The sequence below is a fragment of the Ascaphus truei genome, chromosome 3 (assembly GCF_040206685.1).
Source record: "Ascaphus truei isolate aAscTru1 chromosome 3, aAscTru1.hap1, whole genome shotgun sequence".
Classification (NCBI taxonomy): domain Eukaryota; kingdom Metazoa; phylum Chordata; class Amphibia; order Anura; family Ascaphidae; genus Ascaphus; species Ascaphus truei.
The window spans coordinates 402,496,678-402,522,391 of record NC_134485.1 but is presented as its reverse complement, the minus strand read 5'-3'; the positions used below and the strand labels follow the sequence as shown (position 1 = coordinate 402,522,391).

Below are 25,714 nucleotides of genomic sequence, written 5' to 3'. Positions count from 1 at the left end.
TCTCGCCCGTGCTCCCCTTTGATAGGTATGTCACCTAGATGAGGGATTCACTATTCCCGCAGGAATCACTGCCCTGTGCCAGGTCCCTGGACACAGTCTCCCATGGAGTTACTAGAACATAACTAACACTCTGCAGAACTTGAACTCCTTCCTGAACCTTGCAAGAACTTTCCAGCAACTGTACTCGCCTTGAACGCTGACAGAACTAACTCTTGACACAGTGCTGTGCCTTATGTAACTTCTGAGGCTGACACACCTCTGACATCACTAACCATGGAGTCAGAGCATGTGACCAGTCCCATCCATACACAGGGCACCCCACCAGGGTGTGAGGGAAAACCTCCATGATTACTGCTGGCATGCCCACACTTACCAGGCCTTGCTGCCAGCAGGAGAGATGACTGTAGGCATTTTACATGACCGCTACATTCTCCCCCTGGTGAATCCCATCGTCCTCGCTGGGACCTAAATTTGTATACCTCTTTCCAGGAAGCACTGTAAAATGGAACACACATAATTAGTCACAACATTACAGTACATAACTTCATCACACATAGTAACAGATACATCCTAACTTTGGATGATAACAACCCGGGTTACTCCCTTATGGAGTATCCATTAGTGGTACTACCATACCCTCTTACGGTGGCTTGCGCACAGCATGGTCCACTGGGCTTAAAGCAGCAATGCTGTAACCCTCTGCGCGACACTTCTCATGTAACCCGCCAGGATCCCAATCTTCTTCCCCTGATCCTTACTCCTCATCAGTGCCATATCCCCTATCCTCACCAGTGGAACCCATTTTAAACTCAATTTCTCCCTCCATGAGGGGTTCAGGGACATACAGGTACTCCAACCTGTGGGACGCTTTGTACTTGGCAATAATGGCCCTTTCTGCCCGGCTGCTCCTAGTCAGCTCCGCGTTCCCTGCCCTCCCTGGCAACACCCCTGACAGGGGCTCGTCTGTGTCCACAGGGTCAGATAATATCCCAGGCCCCATAGGCTCTATATTATGCTGCCATATCTGAAACCATCGTTCCTGCATCTTCCTCTTCTTCTGGGCCGGTGTAAATTCCCCCACCGCCCACCATCGGGTCTCCTTACGTTCCTCAGACCCCCACTCTAGTGAGTCCCCCTCCTCTGTATCCCCCCAAGAAGATACCCCAGAGGTTCTTGATGAAAGAGGCCTAGACCACCTCTCTTGTTTGGAGCTATCCTGAGACTTAACTACGGCCACACTAGGTACCCATCGGGACTCGGATACTTTTCCCAACTGCCCTCCACCCCTCGACCCACCATCAGAGGCATAGCTGTTCAGTCTCTCCCCAGTCCGTTCCTCACCGGTTCCCTGGGACCCTCCCGACATTCCCAAACTGGACGTGGACCCACGGGAAAAGGTGACAGGGACAGGGGCTTTACCTAGGGCATGGGGTTGGGCATAGGGACAGGAAATGGGCATCCGCGGGGTTCCGACCCGCTCTCTGCCCTCGGATAGTCCCGTATCATTGTGCGGACGTGCCGCTGGTTGGGCCTCACCCGTCTCAGCTCTCCTCGCAGCCTGCCAGCTCTTTGTTGACACAGGTGATCGGGAAGCACGGCCCGATCGCCGAGGCGTTGTTGTCATCTCTCCGATCGTTCCGCTACCTCCGCCGGAAGTGACGTCATCACCGGAACCGGATACTCCACCATCTTGCGATGGATCCCCAAGCGGGATCTCTTCCTCCACAACGACATCCGCCGCCGGAAGTGATGGTTCTGCTCTCCGCTCCGTTCGGGCCTGGGCTAGGCCTTCCTCCTCCGTTGCCACCACCGGCGCCTGGGAAGGGTAAGGATGTATCTCACCGCTCCGTCGGCTCGGGATGGAATCCTCTCCTCCTTCTGCGCTGCAAGTCACCACGGCCGTGGGACTCCGCTGCTCCGGTTGTCTCCGCACAGGCGATCTCAGCGCCTCGAGACTCCGCTCCGCTGTGACACAGGTAAGTGCTGGTTCTTTTGCAGCACCGCTGTAGTGGTCCGCCGGTAGGCGCATCACCACCGAGGTCGGGCTTGCCTGCTCCTCGTCCGATGAAGCAGACTCCGACACTAGTAGTGGCACTTCCGCAGGGGACCGACGGTGAGGTTCCGGGTTCTCACCGCGGTTGTAGACCCCTTTCTCTCTAGGCTCCGTTGCGATCACTAGGAGCGAACCCCATTCTCCGGGATCAACTGGTTCGTTGCAGGCCGTATGCGGGACTTCAGCCGTCAGCATGGCTGTGTCTGCTCCCGCCTTGACTACCAGGGAGCCTCCTGGCAATAAATAGGGATATACCCCAATGTCCATCTCGCTCTTTGTTGTGCTGGTTACGGGAGACACTTTGCACAATGGTCTCTCCTGTTCACCAGCTCGCAACTGTGGGACAGGAAGCTCACACCCAGCTCCTCCCTCAGACAACTCGGGTCTTGGCTGGCAGAGATAGAGACCCCTCCCCCTGGTGAATATTTGGGGAGGGTCCCACAAGTTAATTGGATGCCCCGGCACAGGGGCTGAACTTTTCACAGTCCTGGGGGGCGTGGCCTCCGTTTTCGCGCCCTTATCCCCAACAGGGTGGAATTCTTCTTTTGGCGCCAATCCCGGACAACTTTCTGCAAGTTTTGCATTTGCAGCATTTTCTGCAACTGGCCCACGCGGTCTCCCCGGGTAGCGGGAACCGCCATTTTGGATCGCTCTGCAATCCATATTCGCAGCAGCTGCAACCTCATATTCCTCTATCTCACCCAATAGCCTCCCGAAGGACAGGGGGACACCCCGCATCCAGGAGCACCACATCTTAGCCACGACAGGATGGTCAGGTATCGCTCCTCTCAGGATTTGATCACAAAAGTACACCTCCACCTCAGTGGCCTTAATATGATCCCCCTTTCGCATCTCCTGTAAGACGGCTCCAATCCGCAGGAGGAACCCAGGTAGATCCTCTCCGTCATCCTGATAAAGACTGAAGTACCGCTTCATCAATTGTCCCATGTCCTCTTTACACGCACACACACCATGTGCGCTCTCTCCATTAGCCTCCGTCCGCCATTTTGGACTATCCGCACCGCGCGGATCCTCCATTCTTGCGGTCGCCATTTTCTCGCTGCTGTTACTGTACATGGGGTTCCGCTCTGCGGGGCAGCCACCACACCGGTACAATAAAGATTAGCTTCAGATGCACCACCACATGTGTACCTTATCTAGGTGTGTCCCAGTGTTGCTCTACCTCAGGCTAGGCTCACTCTCTCAGTGTCTGCTGTGACTCCTTCCTCCCAGTCTGTGCTCCCTACGGTGAGTGTCTGGAATGGGCTAGGTACTCTGGCTCTGCCATGCAGTACTTGGGGCGTCTACCTGTCTTGGTCAGCCTAGCGCAGACCCTCTCCAGGACTCCTGACCATGTTAACAGGCTATCCCTTCTGGCATCCTACCAACTAGCACTGCCTCAAGGTGACTCGGTCAGCTATAGCCCCGCTCCAAACCCCTCACTCCTTTCAGGCCCCTAGGTTGTCCCTGCGAACTGACAATACCCTGTCAGCCCCCTGACCACCCCTAGGTCCGTCCCAACGCAGCACAGAGTGGCAGCAGACGCTCTCCCTGTTTCCCAGTGTGCCTAGCTAGAGCCTGTCCTGATGACAGATCTGATCTCAGCAGCTCGCCTCCAAATGTAACGGTGTTTCTGGCCCGGCCTGACCCACCCAATCTCACATTGGCCCCTGTGGTCTAACCGGCCCCCATTACAGTGTAGATATGCCTGATGGTGCACCTGTTGGCTACAGGACTCCTGAGTCTCCCGCATGATGGTGTGTGGGGAGAACCCGTCCAGACAGGCAGCTGAGGTAGTGTGCTGAGTCTCACCTAGTTCCAGTGCAGCGCCTCCACCTCACCAGGGTCCCTGCGTCCGCATGGGGATGATCCTGACGAGGAACTCCTCGGTGGTGCAACCTCCTGTGTAATCATTGGACTCTCACACACAGGGGTTTCTCTGATCAGCTCCATCTTTATTGTCACGGCGGGCATAGCTGCCCTCCACAATGGGTGTATTTAGCCGATCATCTCGCCCGTGCTCCCCTTTGATAGGTATGTCACCTAGATGAGGGATTCACTATTCCCGCAGGAATCACTGCCCTGTGCCAGGTCCCTGGACACAGTCTCCCATGGAGTTACTAGAACATAACTAACACTCTGCAGAACTTGAACTCCTTCCTGAACCTTGCAAGAACTTTCCAGCAACTGTACTCGCCTTGAACGCTGACAGAACTAACTCTTGACACAGTGCTGTGCCTTATGTAACTTCTGAGGCTGACACACCTCTGACATCACTAACCATGGAGTCAGAGCATGTGACCAGTCCCATCCATACACAGGGCACCCCACCAGGGTGTGAGGGAAAACCTCCATGATTACTGCTGGCATGCCCACACTTACCAGGCCTTGCTGCCAGCAGGAGAGATGACTGTAGGCATTTTACATGACCGCTACATATATATATATATACAGTGGTTGACAAATCACCAAAAAATCTACTCGCCACACAAAAAAATCTACTCGCCACCTAGTACCAAACGTGTGCTGCTTGGGCCAATATTTACTCGCCCGGGGGTTAAATCCACTCGCCCGGGGCGAGCAAATGTATAGGTTTGTCGAACACTGTATATATATATATATATATATATATATATACCATTCTCTATCATCTTTTTGGGAAGCGATTTCAAGGATTGATTATCTATGGAGCTGCATTCAAACCAAAGGGAAGTTAAAGACCCATACCAGGATTTGTCTTTTATTTGCTATAAATCAAGACATTCAAAGTGTGAATAGAAGTCCTAAGAAGGATAGCAGACAGACTGTGCTGTGTTTTTCTTTCTGTTTTTTTTCCCAATTATAACACAGATACCTGGTGAGGGAAAAACCAGTGCAGCAGACTCCAGTGATCACACAATTACAGTAATGTGAGAAGCATAACACTCAATAGAATGATTTGTGAGTGTAACCTCTATAAATCGACTTGGGAATTTCTTATTGTTGAACATATTACACTATTTTGGTCTTTATTTCTTTTTTTTTTCTCTGCATATTCCCTGGATTTGAGCTCTGCTCCCAAGAGAACCAAATTTCCATAAACTGAATAAAGCCATTGTTGATAAAGTCCTTTATTCAAAAGCTAATATAAATAGTTTTTAAAAACGACTAATTTGAACTTTTATCATAATGCAAAATACAATATATAGAGAGAGTGTGAGAGTGTGAGAGATGTATCTGTTAATATTGATTATAGACTAAAGCTGTAAAATTCCGGGCATTACTGAAATCCCTGCCCTCTGATTGGTCAGAATTCCGGGCATTATTCATTCAGTAATGCCCGCAATTTTTGACAACTTGCCAACTCACCTCAAAGCAGAGAAGCAGGCGCGCTGGGAAAAAAACCCGGCAAGTTTAAACTTAACTGCAGCAGCCCTGCTCCTCTCCTCTCTGAGCACACTGAACACGCAGCCTCTCTCTCCCCCTCTCTCCCCCTGCCTCTCTGACAGCTTGCTAGTGCTGTCAGACGCTGCGGTGTCCCAACTCGTAACTTTGTTGTTTGCAACAAAATAATACAGTATCTCTCATCACATCTATTGCCTGTGCCACTAAGGTAATTTGTATTTATTTGTATCTACAGTAGTTGTACTTAATATCACAGTCCCCCCACTTCTCTCCCACATCTCCATTCCCCCCAATTCTCCCCTCACCCCTTTTCTCCCCTCAACTCTCTCTCCCCCCTCACCTCTCTCTCCCCCCTCACCTCTCTCTTCCCCCCTCACATCTCTCCCCCCTCACCTCTCTACTCCCTCACCTCTCTACTCCCTCACCTATCCCCTCCAACACTTCTCTCTCCCCTCCACCACTTCTCTCTTCCCCCCTCCTTCACTTCTCTTTCACCTCTCTTCCCCCCATACACCTATCTTCCCCCCTTAGTTGAATTGGAGGGGGGGGGAGAGAGAGAGACTGCAAAGAAGTAAGTGTGTTGTGTATAGAGGGGCAGTGCTGGGTGTGGGGTGTGGGGGTGTAGAGGTGCTGTGTTGTGCTGTGTTGTGTGTAGAGCTGGGGGGGGGTAGAGTGCAAAGTTTAGTAAGTGGTTGCATTTTTTATTGTGGCTTCAGTGTGTGTGTGTGTGTTGTGCTGTTGTATGTGTAGCAGCAGTTTGTGTGAGTGTAGAGCTGATGTGTGTGTATGGGTGTGTGTGTATATAGAGCTACTGTGTGTGTGTGTGTGTGTGTGTGTGTGTGTGTGTGTGTCAGTAGCAGTGTTTATGGGTGTAGCATGTGTGTGTAGCAGCAGAGTTTGTGTGTGTGTGTGTAGAGCTGCTGTGTGTGTAGAGCTGCTGCTGAGTGTGTAGAGGTGCTGTGTAGTGAGTGTAGAGGAGGTGTTGTGTGTCTAGAGCTCCAGTGCGTGTGTATGTGTGTAGAGGCACTGTGTTGTGTGTGGTATGCTCTTTTGTGTGTGTGTGTGTGTGTTTGTGTGTGTGTGTGTGTGTGTGTGTGTGTGTGTGTGTGTGTGTGTGTGTGTGTGTGTGTGTGTGTGTGTGTACACAGAGGAGGCGGCAGTGTGTGATATAGATATCTGCAGTGTAAGAGTATATAGAGGTGGTTTCATGTATTTACCATTTTATTTTAATAAAAAAATCTATTTAACTATACAAAAGTGTCTATTATTTATGAAATAAGCCTACATTTAGCCTATAATAGTAATAATCCCCTCAGAACAGGGCATTACTGGCCAATAATGCCCTGGCTGGGTTAAAGTCCCTCGGCTTCGCCTCGGGCCTTCAACTCTTCCCGCTAGGGCATTATTGGCCAGTAATGCCCTGTTCTGAGGGGATTATTACTTAAATAATTCTAGTACATTCTTAAAGGTCCATACAGAAAATAATGTTAATGAGGGGCAATTAGGATTTTCCCCTTCATTTGCATATATTCGACTTCAGAGTTGATTATTTGCGTTACTTATAACACAAGATTACATTCAGAATAAGTTGACTTTTCCTAAATTGATGGTGAGCTACTTTTTAAAGAAAGCAGTTCTGTAGAAGTTGAAAAATGAAGCTGGATTTATAAATTGAAAGGTTTCAAAGCAGTGACAGTGACCCACAATGTGTCATTAATGACTCAATTAGGAAATACAGATCTTGTCCAGCAGTACAATAGTATTTAATTAATCACATACTCCTGTATTAAAAAGTAATGGGATTAATTAAGTACTAACCCAGACTTGTGTCTTATATTGGATTTATGTCAACATCTGACAATGAAATGAATTTAGGACACAATGAAAAATGAGTTAAGTTAATCTACTTACAGCAGATATTCTAATATAGAAACTCTATATATTCAACTAACAATTAAGAAAGATAATATTATGAAAAAGTATACCCTGAAAGAGTATAAATCATTGATTTACCAGTATTGTAAACACAATTTTTACTAAATAAATGCTATATTACCGTCCTGGTGAGTCTCCATTCTCATCAAACATGATCATATCACCAGCAACTCCTGTAAAGTTTGCTTTCATGAGGCAGTCTAGAAGCTTTTGACCATCAATTGGTTTCATAGCATCACAAAGACCAGCGTATCCTGGGCATAATGACACCTGCATGTTGTGAAGACCATGTGCCATTGCATATATTGCATTGATGACAAACCCCATTTTGGAATCTTGAACATACTGGGTCCTTAGAGACATTCGACCTGAAAAGAAATATAAAAAAATGTTAGATACTGTATAAATTATGTTCTAATGTAATTTTAGATTTCTTATTTATGCAATGATATTACGGTTACTATTTGTATAGATGTGTACTTGTACTAAATACTGTCCTACCTGTCCATGAAATGTCTATAAACTGAATGTATAATCTCTGTTCATTTAATGTAAACATGTATTGCCATCATAACTGTTCCCAGGTCATAGTTAAAAACGTGAGGTAACTGTCAATGTATTCTTTCCTGGTAAACCATTTTATAAATAAATAAAATAAGGGGTTAGGTAATATGGGTAATGCTTCCAAACAGCATGAACACATGCTGGACCTTGTGTAATACTATAACTGATGTGTGAACCGATCCACAAAAAAATGAACGTTCGGTCGACAAATGTCACATTTTGGGGAAGAAATGTTATGCTTTTTTCCCAGTAAAAAAATGCACTAATGTTGGTGCTACATGACGGATATGCACAAATATGGCCACGGTATAAGCGAACAGGGTGAAAAATATTCACTGTGCCATCTGTCAGAATGTCAGACACATACCGATTGGAAAAACTTTATTTTTAAATTAAAATACACTTAAAGTATCCCTTGGAGGTATGCTGTTAGTAGACAGTGTGCACTGCAACCAATCAGCTGGTTAGCTCACACTGCTAGAGCTGTTGTTCTGAATAACAGAGATTGTGTGTGTTCAACTTCTGATCCTGTTGTGTCTGACATCATACCTATTCCTATGACTTGTCAACCTAATAACACTGTGTGCGCTGTGGGAAGCAAGTGGAATCACTTCCAGAAGTTTGTAGAGTGTTATTTATTGTAAAAAAAGTATTTCAATTATTGATGTCTCTGGCACTCTGGCAGATGGCACAGTGAATATTTGTTGTCACTGTTCTGTTACACTTTAGCTATTTTTATGCATAGCCATCTTGCAGCACCAAAATTAGTGCATATACCTGTAGAAGCTCCCCCCCTGGCTTCTTTTAAAAGCAGACCACTTCCTGGTTGATCGTTCCTCCTCTCTGCCCCCCACCCATGGTGAATTTGAATGAATCTAGACAGATTTTCAAATTTGAAATTTGTGTGCAAAACGGAATTCTAGGAAACAGATTTTGACAGTTTCACCCATCCCTAGTCTTGAGGACTGGGTTTGAGAACCCTTGACCTATTGTGATGACGAACATAGAACACAACCACCAGTGACACTGAAGTACTGCAACTTTTTATCATTAAGAAATTAGCACTGTACTATTTGATAATATCTGTCCAGATGTTGAAGGTCCGAAATGACATTCCAGAGAACCTATCAAAGCAATCATATCGGTTCAGTCCCACATAAGACCATATTGAACTAATGACAATGTTTAATATGTTAAAATGTGTCTATTGATGTCTTTTTAAAAGTTAGACATATACCAGTATTAATGATATTTTAATATTTTTTTCTGATAATATTTGTAAACATAGTAAGCTATTTATGGTTGTTATTACTGAATTAATTACCCTTGTACTAACTTGCACCTGTCTTTTAAGTTGCCTATTTGACATGCTGGTAGTGTGTATAAATATGATTAAAATATCACTGTGATGGAGAAAACACAAATAACAATTACCTCCATGTCTAGAGTCGCAGTTCTAAATGAAAACAATCATTTCCAAACTCTCATAAAATAAGGAAAATAATAATTATAGTATACATATACATTTAGTTTGTTAAAAAAATGGCATACATCACCACGTTTTCAATTGATCAAATATTTTTGTGCCATTAGTTCAATGGACCAGATTTATTTACTGTAAGATTCACTGCAAACAGTTAACATTAACATATTCATTTCAGTGCCATGTTTGCCATGCATAATTGCCCACTAATGTAATGCACATTTATATGTAGCATACAAAAATACTGAAATACTTTAATGTTCAACTTGTTGTGAGATGTTTTTAAAGAAGAATTATAAATGCAAAAATATGCATATTTCACTCTCTTTCTAAAATCTCACATGCAAGGGGGAGGGAAGGTCTCTGGGCCACTATGTCTGTGATAAATGTAATCTTACAGTTTACATGAATATCAAATGGTGCCATTTTTTAAAATTTGCATACTGCACACATTTGCACAGCTGGAACCAAATTGGGATCCACATTTCCCTTTACGCATGGTGTGGACATGCGAGAAGTGTTTAATGAACATTTCTACTGTGGACGTGTGTGTTCACATGGGAACGCCATTATTGCAGTCTAATGAATGGGCTACATTGCACCTACTGTAGCAAATGTCTGTTTACTTTTCAAAGCTAGCGCACGTGTAAGCTGAAATGGACCAGCAATTATTGTGAAACAACTTTTCCAGTAGCTGCTGAGTGCTAAATTGTTCAGGAATGATTTTTTTTAAAGTATTCCTTAGAGATTTCCCAGTATAATGCCTTTTCTTCTTTATCCTAAGCTCCACACAACAGTGACAATCAATGTCATATTGACCAATCTGTGTATAAAATACAATTTCTTTCATTAGCATCCAGCATACAGTACTTGCACTTCATTCTGTAATAGAGAAGTTGTTTTTGTTTCTCCAGAGATCGACATTCTCAATATATAATGACATATGCAAGACATTCCCTTCTACTGAGAATATTCACCCACTGCATCATTTCTACAAAAATGTCAATATTTGCAAAAAGTAAAATAAAAATGCCCAGCAACATACGGCACAGAATTATTACAATTTTACAAAAATGGTGTTGGTCATGTAAAATCTGCTGGAGTTTTAACTTAAATACAGTAGGATACAAGGGAGTAATTGCTGAACAAGCCTTTTATATAGTTGTGTTAAGAAGACTTAAAGTCTCTGCCCCCTCCCGCTCACCTTTCTCAGGCTACGGCCCCAGTACTCACTGTTGCATGCGCGCCTGGCTGGGTGGCGGCGCGTGCACATGTGAAAGCCGCGATCTGCGGTCTCACCACTCAATGAATCTCTGCAACGGGATGTGTGTCTACGGGGCGTGGCCAGGAAATAACATTCTCTTCTGCGCTCTGATTGGCTGCTATTTCCTTCTCTATGATTGGCTTGAGAAACTCTGCCCTATCATTGGTTGTCATTGACCCACGTGATGCTGATGGTAGTTGTAAACACAATTTTCTTGTCTTCTGAAAATGTCATGCAACTCGGCAACAAATTGCATGCAAAGGCAGCTAGTGGGCCCGGCCCCATTGAGGGGCGGTTCTTGTTCCTGCAGGGCATGCCATAGCGCGAGCTGCAGCAGGCACTGGGGACCTAGCCTCAGCCTGTCTCTGCTACATGCTGCAGCTTCAGACCCCCACTGCTCTTGATGCTCTGCCCACTGACCAAGGATCAGCAGAGAGAAAGGGATTTCCCCTCCCTGTGCTGCCTGCACCTGGCCCCCTGCAGAGAATTGATATGCAGGAAGGGGGCCGAGACCCTTTACCCACCGGACTCGGACAGCAATACCAGCTGCCTACCTCTGTTTGCATTCCTGAGAGTAGGGGCTATATATCAGTCTCACCATTGCAAATTGGTACATGAATGAACTACACTTATCAAAAAAATATATTTCCACTGAAAAAAAAACAAATTCAATTGATAAACATGGTGCTATATTTTTCCATCACTTTGCTCTAATTTTCCCTCAGGCGTAATGAATAGCTCATATTGATTAAGATTCCAACATTGCAGTCTTGTTGCCAGAGGTCTGTTGCCGGTATATGACACTATTTCTGCATAATAATAAACACTTTATTTAAAAAGATACCCTCTTTTTACACTGCCTTCATTTCTAGTTTAAAGAGTATGCAGGCTATTACCAAAGAACCTTATTCTATGGCATAAAGCCGCTTCCCCACGTGGGAGAACGTTTTTGTCTCATTCATTTGAATAGAGCAGATCTATTCTCCAGCACTGGGAAGCGACTTAACAGTGTACTAAATAAGAGCCAAAGTCTAGGAGTTGCAATTTTTTTGTTTATTTGGCTTGAACTAGAACAATTTACTAGCATGATGTCATATATAGCATTATAAAACATACTGGACACCTAACAAGCTCCTATTAAACCCCCAAAATACTTGGGTATTTTGGGGGTTTAATAGGAGCTTGTTAGGTGTCCAGTATGTTTTACAATTCTTGTCCAGCTAGTCATGGCTGATTGGAGGTTGGCAACCTCCTACTTAATTTAAGCTCACCCCCTCCCACATTTAAATGGTTATGGGCTCACTCCATAGCATCTTCCACTCAGGGGAACTTGCCTGCTTGCAGTTTGGCTGTGACATCTCTAATACAGAGTGCTTTTCCTGGTAATGTACAGGTTAATAAAAGCTTCAGTCAGACAGAACTTTGCAGCTAATATTGACAGATTTACTATAAATCATTCTTCCTGTTATTAAACAGGTTATTAAGAATTTATATTAGCGTTAGGGACCCCTGATATGTGGTCTGCCTTGGCGTTGGCTCAGGGGCTTACAACAATTTTGGCCAAAAATGTCAAACTAAAAGACCATTTACTTATTAGATATTTATCCATATATATTTAGGCACTGTACCGTGTATGAATCTCACTAGATGTGCTAAAAACTGAGCTTTGTCTGTGTTTTATGTTATGTCTCTGGTTTTAATGCATATTGCCATGCTCAGTAGCACTCCTCTGACACTCATATGCTTATATATATGTTGTGGGTATTTTGGGGGTTTAATAGGAGCTTGTTAGGTGTCCAGTATGTTTTACAATTCTTGTCCAGCTAGTCATGGCTGATTGGAGGTTGGCAACCTCCTACTTAATTTAAGCTCACCCCCTCCCACATTTAAATGGTTATGGGCTCACTCCATAGCATCTTCCACTCAGGGGAACTTGCCTGCTTGCAGTTTGACTGTGACATCTCTAATACAGAGTGCTTTTCCTGGTAATGTACAGGTTAATAAAAGCTTCAGTCAGACAGAACTTTGCAGCTAATATTGACAGATTTACTATAAATCATTCTTCCTGTTATTAAACAGGTTATTAAGAATTTATATTAGCGTTAGGGACCCCTGATATGTGGTCTGCCTTGGCGTTGGCTCAGGGGCTTACAACAATTTTGGCCAAAAATGTCAAACTAAAAGACCATTTACTTATTAGATATTTATCCATATATATTTAGGCACTGTACCGTGTATGAGTCTCACTAGATGTGCTAAAAACTGAGCTTTGTCTGTGTTTTATGTTATGTCTCTGGTTTTAATATATAGCATTATGTCAGATAAAATATAGGCCAGATATGCTCTGCACAATGAAAATATTTGGAATTTCAGGTACAGTATATAACTTCCTAAGATCTATAAAAGCTTTCTATGTTGGATTGTGAAAATGTACTCTATTAATATACACTTCCTATCAAGATTTCTTTATTTCTTAGTGCCTTACCTATGCCAATTAATGCAAAAAATCTTAGGCCCATATGTATTAAACTCTGTCAAGATATTCAATCTAACATTAACCTACAGTAAATTAACGTTAGGTTTATCACTAGCCTATGCACTTGAAGGAATAAAGGTATACCAGTGCTACTCCTTAAAATGTATGGAGGGGGTGGGTGGGGTTCCGAATGTTCGTGCTAATCATATGCAAAAGAGTTGTTCAGGTTAGTACAGGGATTTAACCTGATCTTTTTCAGGTCATACAGAACCTAAAGGTTGCGTTAGCTCCCTTGAGACCCTAGCGTTATTTGACCTGATTTAACTGAGTTTAGTGCTTCCGGGCCAAAGTATCTGTTGAAACCTACTGTAGTCAAGATGGAGTCCTGTCAGTCCCATGTCTCTGGTCTTACTATAAAGCATCTACTGTAGGATACAGTAAGTCAATTATCCCTCTGGCACTCTAATAGGGGAGCCATTAGATGAGTAGATATTGAATCTGCTCAGATTACCTTGCTCTGGCTTCCTAAAGATAAAATAAATCTTTAGGAAGCCAGAGCAATCATTGTCTGTCTTCCAATCCAATTATTAAGCACTCTATGAAACTAAAATATACATTTTTGACCTCTAAATACAAATATGATTACCTTGTTTGGCATTCCAGTCTTCCATCCATTTTTTAACGAAACCGCTTGCAATCTATTGACAGGCAATCAGATCAACACGTCACCAGATCAAAGGTGCAGTATATCACGGGCCTCTAACAAATATTGTTTTTATATATGTACAATTAGGATACTATGTGCACTCTTACAGCTCAGCATACATCCCATCTTTTAACACATACAGTATTTTGAATTAATTTGCAGATCTTTTCTGCAAAAAGGGGCTTAATATACTGTACCAATGTTTTGGAAAAAGAAAAAGCCTGAAGAGCACTATAGTGCATTAACCTTTTAAGATACAATAATATTAAGAAGCAAATATTGCCCTGACAAGAAACTAGAATAGAATACAAAAAAATATGTCACCACATCAAAGTTCGCATTATGGGGTTTTCCACCTTCACTTCAACTCTCCCTACCATCTGTGGACTTCGGACCAGCATAATAAATCACAGACCCAATAACTCACTCTTATGCGTACTAGCATGTGGGAAAGGACGGTATTGAGCAGGCACAAACAAACAGGGAAAGGATCACCTCCTAGGCAGTATTGTACAGTCGTAGCTCAAATAGAAAGGCATTGTTATTTTCCATTATCTTGTAATCTGACCCCTCCCCATAATATATGTAGCCATGTATAAAAATGGTATATAGCTCTTTCTCATGCTGGCAGTAAACCTGGTAAGTATGCAGGGTTGCCAGCAACAATCATGGAGGTTTGCCCTCACACCCTGGTGAAGTGTCATATGTAACAAGGGAAGTGACAACATGCTCTGTGTCCACTGTTAGTGACACAAGAGGTGTCTTTTCTGAGTCTGAGTCCAAAAGTTAGAGTTCCAAGGTTAATCAAGGGTTCAAGTTCAAGGAGTGTCTGCAGCAGTTCAAGGCTGTCAGATTCAAGTACTAGTTGACTACACACTGTGTTCAGGGACCTGACACAGATGGTGATCTCCCTTAGGGGAGAGGTGAACCAACTCTATTGAGAGAGGAGGAACTTTCTGAGAGGAATGGACTCCAACAGAATGAGCGGCTAGTACGACCGCTATGAGGGGCAGTCTGCCTGGAGAGATGCAAATAAAGATGCCCTTTGTGTGAATGTGGAGGTACCACAGAGTAGGTCCCCATCAGATACATCCCCCTGCGGCCGCAGAGATCCTGATGGGGTGGAGGCACTGCATCGTATGTGAGTAAGACTCAGATCACATTACCTCAGATGCCTGTCATGCTGATATCCCCATACCAACCCAGCGGGAGACTCAGGAGTCCTGTAAGCCAGCAGGTGCACCACAACATACACATCCATGTAATTGGGGGATTTTCTACATATGGGTCAGGATTTGTAGGGCCCAGGGAAGACACTGTTACATATATAAAAATTGTCGATGAACACATTGACATGGGACTTGCTAATAATTAGTTTTCCACTGAGGTGGCTGGCTTAAAAAAATTCCCAAAAAGACTAGTGAGTCTGCACTTCTATTGCATCTCGGTTGTTTCATTTCAAATTCATTGTGGTAGCGTACAGAGCCAAAATTATGAAAGTTGTGTCAGTGTCTAATTATTTCTGGACCTAACTGTATATATAATATATATATATATATATATATATATATATATATATATATATATATATATATATATATATATATATGTGCGTGTGTTTTACATCAATATATTGTTAGATAGGAGGAGCTGTATTGTATTGTATTGTTAGGCCTGTAATAAGTACAAACCTTATATGGAAGTATAATTAGTACAACCGTGTAATTGTTATATTTTGTTGTTGCTGATCTAATAAATTACTATTTATTTGATTGAAGCCCTCTCTATTGTGTCAATTACTCTCATAAACCAGGGTGTGCATGTGTGGATGTGTTTCCTAATGGAACACATATCTACACATCTATTTCCTTATGTAATAGTTTTGCCTGTATTATTATTTTAATTCTTATAAGCCAGAGATACTTCTATAGATGGATAACTTATCAATGCATCTATATTCTTATGTCTGGATAAGACTAGAAACATATATTTGCTAGTTAATTCTTCTAAGGCTTGGGACATGGTAGAACAGACCAAGCAGAGCCGATCTGAGCCGAGCTGAGCCACGCTGAGCAGATGAAATTATCCCCTTCATCTGTAATCAGCGCGGCTTTAGATGATGCTTCCGCACGCTTCCGCATGCGTGCGGAGGCTCAGCAAATTGCAGGCAACAGCCTGGTTTAATTTTTGGAGCGGAGGGGAGCGGAGGGGAGCAGAGGAGCGGTCACGTGACCGCAAACATCCAATGGGAGCGAGGGACTAGCCTCGCCTCCCGCCATGCCTCCACTCTGCCTCCGTCCCGTCTTCGCCCCACCCCCAAAGTGCGCTCACTGCCTCGCTTCCAGGACGCAAAAAAGCATCAGCTTGAGCAGGAGCACGGCTCAGCGTGGCCCGAGGCACCATGCCCGAGGCCTAAGCCAGCAATACTCATATAGATGGATACGTTATAAATATATCTATGTTTCTATTTCTGGATAAGGCTAGACATATAGTTTCCCTAGTTAATTCTTATAAGCCAGCAATACTCATATAGATTAATATGTTATAAATACATCTATAGTTCTATTTCTGGATAAGGCTAGACATTATCGGTAACAGAAACATAAGACATTGGTTACACTTGATATTTTGTTAGCGACAATGGACATTCGTTCTTATACACCAATATCACAAACGATGCAGGTATTAATGCAGTTTGCCATTTTTTGACAAGGGATCATACAGGAAATCAACCGTCTAAATATCTTATATCCTTACGACTATTAGTTGGAAAAAAAAAATACTCTAGATTCAAAAACATGTATTATCTGCAGATCAAGGGTACTGCAATGGGGAGATGTGTTGCATCTTCTTATGCCAATCTGTACTGTATATGGGTTACCTTAAGAAACTAAAATTTGTAAAACAGAGTACTTTTGTCATGTAGCCTGTTAGTGGCACGCCCTTGGCAATGTGTATATGGTGTTGCGGGACCCCAAGCAACCGTTCATCAATTCCATTGATGACAAAAATCTGTTTAATTCGAGATCAGCAATGTTACTGTGAATTTTCTTGATGTCAGAGTTACAAAGAAAGATGAGCGTTTCCATACACGCGTGTACAAGAAACCGACTGACCGTAACATGATACTGTAGCTTCCATCCTCTTAAACTTCTTGAGGGATTGCCAGTCTCATAGTACCTCCACATAATGTGCATCTCTATCGACTCAACGGATAGGGAAGAAAATATCATAGAGATGACCAAAAGATTCCTTAGCAGGGGTTATAAACAAGTGACATTAGATAAAGCCCTAGAAAAAGCCAGGATACAACAAAAGAGAGAAGTAATGACTTTAAAGAGGATTCCATTTGTACAGAGTTACAGTGATATAGCAAACCACATATGTTGGACATATTGGTGCAGGCAGACCCGTAAATATTGACTCAGGGGCAATCATTTGCCTAACAAAACAGGTTGCTATCAATGAAAAAACTGTGGGACTTGCAACTAGCTGATTACGAGTAAATCTTTTCATCACCCATATAAGGGCAAACAGTTTAATATACGTCATTGTTAATTGTTCCAGAACGCACGGCATGTACATTCCTCAGTGTCAATGCTGCGACAAATATATTGTTAAAACAACAAGGCCTTTTAAGAGAAGGATCATCAACCATAAGAGCAATATTAAATGTGCTAGGAATAGTATGGAAAAGAGCATATGAAAGAGTATAAAAATCCAGTGGCATTATACTTTATCACGAAGACCCATACAGTCTGCTCATTGTAGGGTATGATTATAGAGCAGGTACAAATCATGTGGCGGGGCGGTGACAAACTCTTACTGCAACGCAAACTTTTTGGATCTTTAGGTTGGATGTACTAGCACCAAAGGAATTAATACTAGTCTCAGCTTGAGCTATTTCTTGGATTCAAGAAAATGAGGGCCCTATTCTTTTTGTACACATTTTTGATCTCACTTCATCTTTTCTCATGGCTTGCAGCACATATGGGTATATATTTCAAAGGAATGCATGATAACGGCTACTCATTTTGGGCGGTATTGCATAGTTCATACCAGCAATTTGGGGCTTCTACATAGAATGCTGTTACAATATAATCCCAGTTCAATCTGCATTTGACTGGTGACAGTGGAACAGATCCTAGACATCATGGATTTACCTTGGTTCCGTATTTTGAGTTGAGCGCAGGTAGGGGTACACAAATTATTATTATTATCATTTATTTGGGAAGCGCCAACATATTGTGTAGCTCAGTACAATGGGGTACAGTTATGTATTTTTTAAAAACATGAACAGTTACATACAGGTGAGGACAAACATGCACAAACAGATACAAAGAGCTTATGAGAGCCCTGCTCGTGACAGCTTACAATCAAGATGGAATGAGGGACAATGTTGAAACAGCAAGGTGGCTGGTCATTGTAGGATACGATGTGTCTCAGGATGGAATATGGCCCAATTTGACAACTGAAGCCATTAAGGTTTTTTCTTGTGGGGGGGATGTTACATAGGGTGGAGATTGATTCAGCAACACAACTGTTCCCAATGGGGTTGGAGGGGGAGGGGAGTTGGATGTTAGAGGAAAGGCGAGTAGTTTTTAAATATCTAAAAGCTGGGCGAGAGTCTGATGGTACAGCACGGGAGAAGTCATACAGGCGGGAGAGAGAGGAGGTAAAAAGGTGGGAGGAAAAGTGGATGCGATGGGAAGAATGTAGGGGTGTTAAGGTATGTATTTGTGGATGAGGGATGAGACGTAAGGGGGGGGGGGCGGTTTCATTGAGACATTTGTAAGTCATTACTAGGGTTTTAAATTTAATGCTAGATGATATTGGAAGCCAGTGTAAGGATTTGCATAGTGGAGCAGTAGAAGTGGAGTGATGAGTGAGGTAGATGAGTCTATAAGCAACATTTTGGATGGATTGGAGTTGGGAGAGGTAGATGAGGGGAATGCCAACTAAGAAGGTTGCAGTAATCGAGGCAATATTTGATGAGTGAGGGGATTAGGATTTTAGTTGCAACACGAGTGAGAAAAGGGTGTATCTTGGCAACATTTTGGAGGTGAGGACGGCAGAACTTCGAGAGGGACTGAATGTGAGGAATGAAGGAGAGATCAGTGTTAAAGATGACCCCTAGACAGCGGGCTTGAGATGTTGAGGAGATTGTGATGCTATTGACAGTGAGGGAGAGTGTCTGTGTAGAGGTGGCAGTGGAAGGGGGAAAGAATATCCATTCTGTTTTGGACATGTTAAACTTCAGGTAGGGGTGAGACATCGAGGAGGAGATTGCAGTGAGTTAGTTGGAAACACAAGATAAGAGAGAGGGGTAGAAGTTTGGGGAGGAGAGAGATTTGGGTGTCATTGGCATAAAGATGATACAAAAGAAAATAGTATTAGTTCACCAAGAGAAGAGGTGTAGAGAGAGTAGAGCAGAGGGCCAAGGAAACAATGGGTGAACAGGAGGAGACATCATAGAAGGAATCACTGAAAGAGCGGTTGGAAAGGTAGGACATGGGCAAGGAGAAGGCAGCGTCATGGAGCCCAATAGAATTCAGAATGTTAAAGAGAAGGGGGTGATCAAAAGTGTCGAAGGCAGCACAGAGATCCAGGAGAATTAGTATGAAGAAATGGCCTTTAGATTTATCTGTAGGTCATTGGTCACTTTCGATTTTGCGGGCTCTGTGGACTGTAGTGGATGGAAAACATATTGTAAAGAGTCAAGCAGGGAGTTTGAGGACAGAAAGTGTGTCAGGCAGTTTTATGCAAGTTGCTCAAGAAGCTTGGAGGCAAAGGGGAGAATCTCATATTTCATTACTTTACTATCTGAACTATTACAACGCTGCCTAGGTATCTGATCCTCTCCGTCCCATTGTTTATGCTCGACACTGTCCTTTCCAATGTTTTCATACCTATCCAACCTCCTGTGGATGTATATTCCAACCTCCTGTACAAGTATATTTTAGAGAGTTAGTTGTATGATTGCTTATAATTGATAACGTGGTTGTAACATAGTCTTCCCCATGTTAACAGACATTTTTTCACATGCTAGTGCGCTTAAGAGAGAGGGGGCCCACATTATTTTTCTTTCTCATATTTACAGACCATATTGGAGCCTCTATTGGACACACTAGTACATCTAACAATGAGTTATTGGGTCTGCTTATAATCAATAACGAGGCGGTAACATATTGCAGGCTTTATTTCAACTTCAACCCTCTCTACCTGTTGTATCACTTTATTTGGACCAGGATATAACCATTACTATTCATTACAACAATATCTAAGATCAGACAGAACAGTAAACTGGTATCTACTACAATAAAAGCGGTGCACGGGGGTAAGCGAAGCTCCCCAAATTCTCAGAGATATATAAGAATAGAGAAGTACCTCAGCACACACATGAAAAACTAGCATACAAAGTACTAAATGTAATGCAATGTGCAAATGATTTTACTCAAATAGAAAAAAGTATATCCCACAGGTGATACTGAAGACACAGTGTCCCAAAGACCCCAATCCTATTAGTAGGGAGAAAAGAACAGAAAGCACTTACAGTAACAGTGAAACAAGTTCTAAAAATCTTGTATCTCGGGAATCAGGGGGTCCCCGGACATAAAACAAACGTGGTTTTACTCCAGAGACCCCCTGCACATCTACACTAGGAATTAAATGTATATTAAAAAACATTTACTAAGCATCAATACATGCCCCCCTCCCATAGTGTGAAACCATTATTTATTTTTTAACATACAGGGTAAATACCCCAGGCCTACGGTCCCTGGTGGTCCCGACGGGTGTCTGCAGACCCACAGTGCACCAGAGGGGTGTGCCCACAGGGTCTGGGGGTCACCGAGTGGTCTCCGCGGGTCACCGTGGGCCACAATGTGGTCCACGGGTGGGCCAGCAAGTGTCTGGGGGTCCCCGGGTCAACCCCACAGGTGTCTGAGGCCCTTGGGTAGTTCCCACGGGGGTCTGGGGGCCCTCCGGTGGTCCCTGCAGGTCCACGGAGCCCCCACAGCTGTGGAGCCCCTGGTTCTTCCCCGCAGGTGTCCCCTTTGGGTCCACAGGTGGTACCTGTGGGTACCCATGGGCGTCCGGGCATCCTCAGGTGGTCTCCATAGGTCCCCACAGATCTAAGGTTAACAAATAAACATGGCCTACATTTCAATCAATCCCCACCAAACACATACAGTACAGTAATGACAAAATAACTATTATCCAGATATGGATAATAAATTATTTACCCATTATTAAACACAACATTAAACAGAAAATAAAGTAAATAAATACAGTTCTACTTACCACAGCAATATGATGTGAGTCCTCTTCAGGTCCCTGTCCTCCGTTGCCAGAGAAATACATAGCAAATACATTGTAATGTCCCCTAACCCCATAATCACCTTAGCGGTTAAAACCACTATAGTCATTAAGGGGTTAACCCACCCTGCCCCGCTAACCACCCAGGAGGCCTAAGCACCCACCCTGGACCCGCTATCCCCACCCTGTACCCTTTGAGTAGTATAGTAGTACATCATACCCATATAATAATACGGCATGATAAGCCTCTATAGAACTCAATGGGCACCCTAATCAAAATAAATTAATGCTCCAAACACAATAATAAAACATTACAAAACTCCAGAAAAACACAATTCACTAAATAAAAACACTAGCCAGCTAATGCAATTAATATAAGCAATAACCAGAACAACCATTAATTAATTAAACCATTAACCAATCAAAACAATTAATTAATAAAACAACTCAAAATTGTTTCCATCAGTAACCAATCAAACCAATTAATTACTAAACCAACTCAAAATTAATAGTAACATTAACAAATCAAAACAATTAATTAATAGAACATTAATGAATTAATTGAAACATTAAACTACAAAGAAATATATTTAAAAAATATTTGAAACAACCATTAAATGGGTTAGCCAACACAATACATCATTAATTAAAAACAAAAAACAATCGCCAACATTTTATTTCAATAAAGCAGAAAAATACCAAACAAAAACATCCACATTGAAAAAAACAGCAGCAATACAAAGCCACAAATGCCCTCAAAATATTGTCCTAATAATGTATTGATCTGTACCCTAAAGTGGTACAGATTAATATATTATCAGTCAATGTGCCAAAAAAAACCATTCAAAAAACACATCCAATATAAAAACTTGTAAAAAAAATACACTTGAGGACCCCCGGCCGCCCACGGGTACCACCTGCGGACCCACGGGGGACACCTGCGGGGAAGAACTGGGGGCACCACAGCCGTGGGGGGCCCCGCGGACCCACAGGGACCATCCTAGGGCCCCTAGACCCCTGTGGGAACTACCCGAGGACCTCAGTCACCTGTGGGGTTGACATGGGGACCCCCAGACACTCGCGGGTCCATCCGTGGACCCTATTGTGGCCCACGTGACCCGCAGGGACCACCTGGAGGCCCATGGCGTCTAGCGGGGACCACCCAGAGACACCCAGATCCTGTGGGTACCCCCCTCTGGTGCACTGTGGGGCCTCTGGACACCTGTCGGGACCACCAGGGACTACCATAGGCCTGGGGTATTTACCCTGTATGTTAAAAAATAAATAATGGTTTTACATTATGGGGGGCACGGGGGTGTATTGTTGTTTATTAAATATTGCTATGTTTATGGTGGCCAAGGAGGTGGATTTTGGGGCTGTTGTGTGTGTATTGTTTTTATTGTGGGTAGCGGGGGTGGGTGAAGGGGGTATTAGTCCCAAGGATGGGTGTTTAGACCTTGCAGGTTGGTATAGGCAGGGTTAACCCCTTCATTACCTGAAGGGGTTAAGACCCCCCGCAAACCCCCCGCAAGGCCTAAACACCGACCAAGGGCCAAATACCCCTTTCACCCACCCCCGCTACCCACATTAAGCCTGGCACAGGTTTTTAATCTCTTCATTGCCTTAGCGGTTAGCTTCTAAGTTAATGAAGTGGGCTGTAAATGCATTTTTCCTGCATCGGATTCATGCCGGGGGGCTCCGGTGCTGGTATTAATGGATATCAGCTCCGGAGACCCCTGGCATCAATCCAATGCATGACAAAAGGCCCAAAAAAGTCTAGGTTCCGTATTGCTGCCTTATAGATGCTTCTCCCCACCAATCTGCCAACTTTTTCTGGCGTTTGGATTTGGGGAGAAAATCGCCATTTTAAGGTGCGAGTTTATAAACATTCAGAAAAGTGTCGATTAGTGGCTTATCGCCGCTCAGTTGGCGATTTTGATTTTGTTCTAATGTTCATTCGACGAAAAAGGACGTTATCGCCCCCTTATCAAGGCTTACTGAATCTGAGTAGGCATTTTGGCCGATAAGTGGTCGATAAGTGCCTTATCGACGCTTACTGCATAGGCCCCATAAAATAGACCCCACAGCCTTTAGAAATACAATTAAAAAAATACATAAATTCAAATATATGGTACATTTAAATTCATATTCAGAGCTGTATTTAAAGAGTAGACATGTAGTCCAATTTGTATGCAGACAAAAGTATTTTACATTGATTGAAATCCACATAATTAGTGCCTGTGATTTAGCAGTTTGCATTACAGTGAGTATAAAGGGATCTGATGTGTAAGAAGCTTTTGTATATTATAGGTTGTATGTGTCACAGTGCAGTGTGTCATGTAGTGAGGCATTGATGTTGAGATGTGGTTACCATAGAAAGTGGTGGTAAGGTGCACATTTTTATACTGTATGTAATCGTTTGGAAAAATGCTTGGAAAATTGTGAAGGAACAGGGCTAATTTTAGGAGACCAAATTGCCCTGTTCAAGGTGGAGAAGACGCCTCACAAGGAGGAAACACGCGATGCACCGCCGTCAGAACAAATGGAAGGCTGGTCAGCTGACTGTGAAAAAACTTTATTGCTCCCAATGTAGAGCTAGCACACTTTGACGCGTTTCAGCCAATTGGCCTTTGTCAAGGTGGAGAATAATTGCTCAGCTGTTGTCCTTTTACTCCAAATGTAAATGTTTATGTTTCATTGATGGGTAAATGGGTGGAGGAGGGTTACAAACCTGCATTTTCAAGGGTAATCCTTCATATTTATGTTTAGTTTAGATCGTTTTCATATAAGTACAGTATTATTGTGTGATAATCTTTGTTTTTTTTTCTATTTGTTTTTGTTATGTATAGTGATATTTTACTTACAAAATTAAGGATTGTTAATTGCTAAAATGTGTTATTATCTATGACAGAGCATGCACAATTGAATTGGTCAAATTGATCCTTGGGAATTATTTCAGTCACTGCATAGGCTTTTTAGAAAGAAAAACTACATGTGGCTGGACGGCAGCTCACCTCTTGGAAAGGTTTCATTCACAGATAGACTTTATTTAGTGCTTTAGTCAGCTGAAAATGTTAATGATTATGAATAATGGTATTACTGCTGTTTATCCATCACCCATAGTTTGTTTGTTTTTTAAGCTTGTTTGTCTTCTGTCTGATTTCCCTCTACCTGGCTCATTTCCCCTCTTCTCTCTATATTAAGCTGCAGCATTCGCCCTAGGCTAGAAACATGGGAAAGCCATGAAGTCTATTCCTTTCAATAACCACATAGGGGATTATTGTATAAACTTTGAGATTGCAGCTTTAGCACTATAGTACGGAATGCCCCATAGCAATGAATGGGACTTTCCATGCAATAGTGCAGAAATTGAACTCTCGCAGCTTTAAGAATAAGCCCATAGTCCTCTATTGTCCACCCTCCACTCACAGTAAGCTGACCCTTTCTTACCCTCCAAAAAATTCAATAAAGAAAAACAAAATACTTCTGACTCCATCCCTCTCAAAAAAATCTGTGTACCACCAGTAACTTCCAGTTCACATACAGTAAGACTTGTAATACCCATAGCTCATGTTAAACTGTCACACCACTTTTATTGGTCTTCTTGTCAATGTTTATTTCTTACTCTTCTGACTCAGAGAAAAATGGGATCCAGGATCATGTCCATAAAATCAGAAAATAAATAATGGTCAAGATTTCAATAAAAAAATTGTCCTGTAAGGAAAGGAAAATCCCCAAACTCACTGCAGAGTCCAAAAAGGAAGAATGCTGTGATATATCCCACAGTAACTCACCATAAAAAAACACGTATCTCTGACACTAACTCCTATCATCTACTAATACATATACCAACTATCTGTATTATTAATTATTACTAATGAACTCTCCTACCAGTTACAAAAGATTCCTGTTTTATTTTTGTCTCTAACTCTAGCTGACTTTTTCCTCTCATTGGTGGTCATCAACCAATCAACCCCACCCCATTTCCATATGGGACCTTAATTCCCTGGGACTGGGTGTATTTGGTAGTGATTCATCTAGCCCTGAGGTGCTGATGAACAAGTTGTTAAAATATCCAAGCAGGAAGAAAAGGGTGTGTGTGTGGGGGTAGGGGTTATGAGGAAGTGACCTGGAAGCTCAATCACGTGCTCCCAGGTTGACGACTATCTGCCAACTATAACTCCCATTTTGATGTAACTGGAGCATGAGAATGTGTCATATAGTAAAAAGAAATGTGTGACGTTCTAATAGGTAAAATGGTTGTATTATGTATTTGTCACAGCTGCAGCAATGTCAGTGCATTTTGGATGACAAAACCCTGTCAGAGTCGGGAGCGTTAGACAATTGACCTACGATAGACAATTGGGGAGTAGAAGCTGTATCCATCGTGCGTTGAGTATAGAGAGTTTACTCAGCTGGGATGGTTCATCTGGAAGGAGCCAGAGTGCTAGGTGGTACATGACTGGGTGGATGGGGCCACAGTGGTCAGCCAAGTAACATGTTGGGTACTCTGGCAGGGTAAAGATGGTTGT

General features: G+C 43.0%; 1 protein-coding gene across 6 annotated transcripts in view; it reads right to left on the bottom strand.

Annotated features, from left to right (window-relative positions):
- The window catches only part of GRM5 (glutamate metabotropic receptor 5), a 494,822-nt gene that overhangs the window by 66,846 nt on the left and 402,262 nt on the right, over positions 1 to 25,714 (bottom strand). For all 6 annotated transcript variants that reach the window (XM_075592557.1, XM_075592555.1, XM_075592556.1 and 3 more), the window contains exon 5: positions 7,494 to 7,740. In XM_075592557.1, the coding sequence (XP_075448672.1) occupies positions 7,494 to 7,740 (247 nt within the window). The remainder of the gene's footprint in view (positions 1 to 7,493; positions 7,741 to 25,714) is intronic.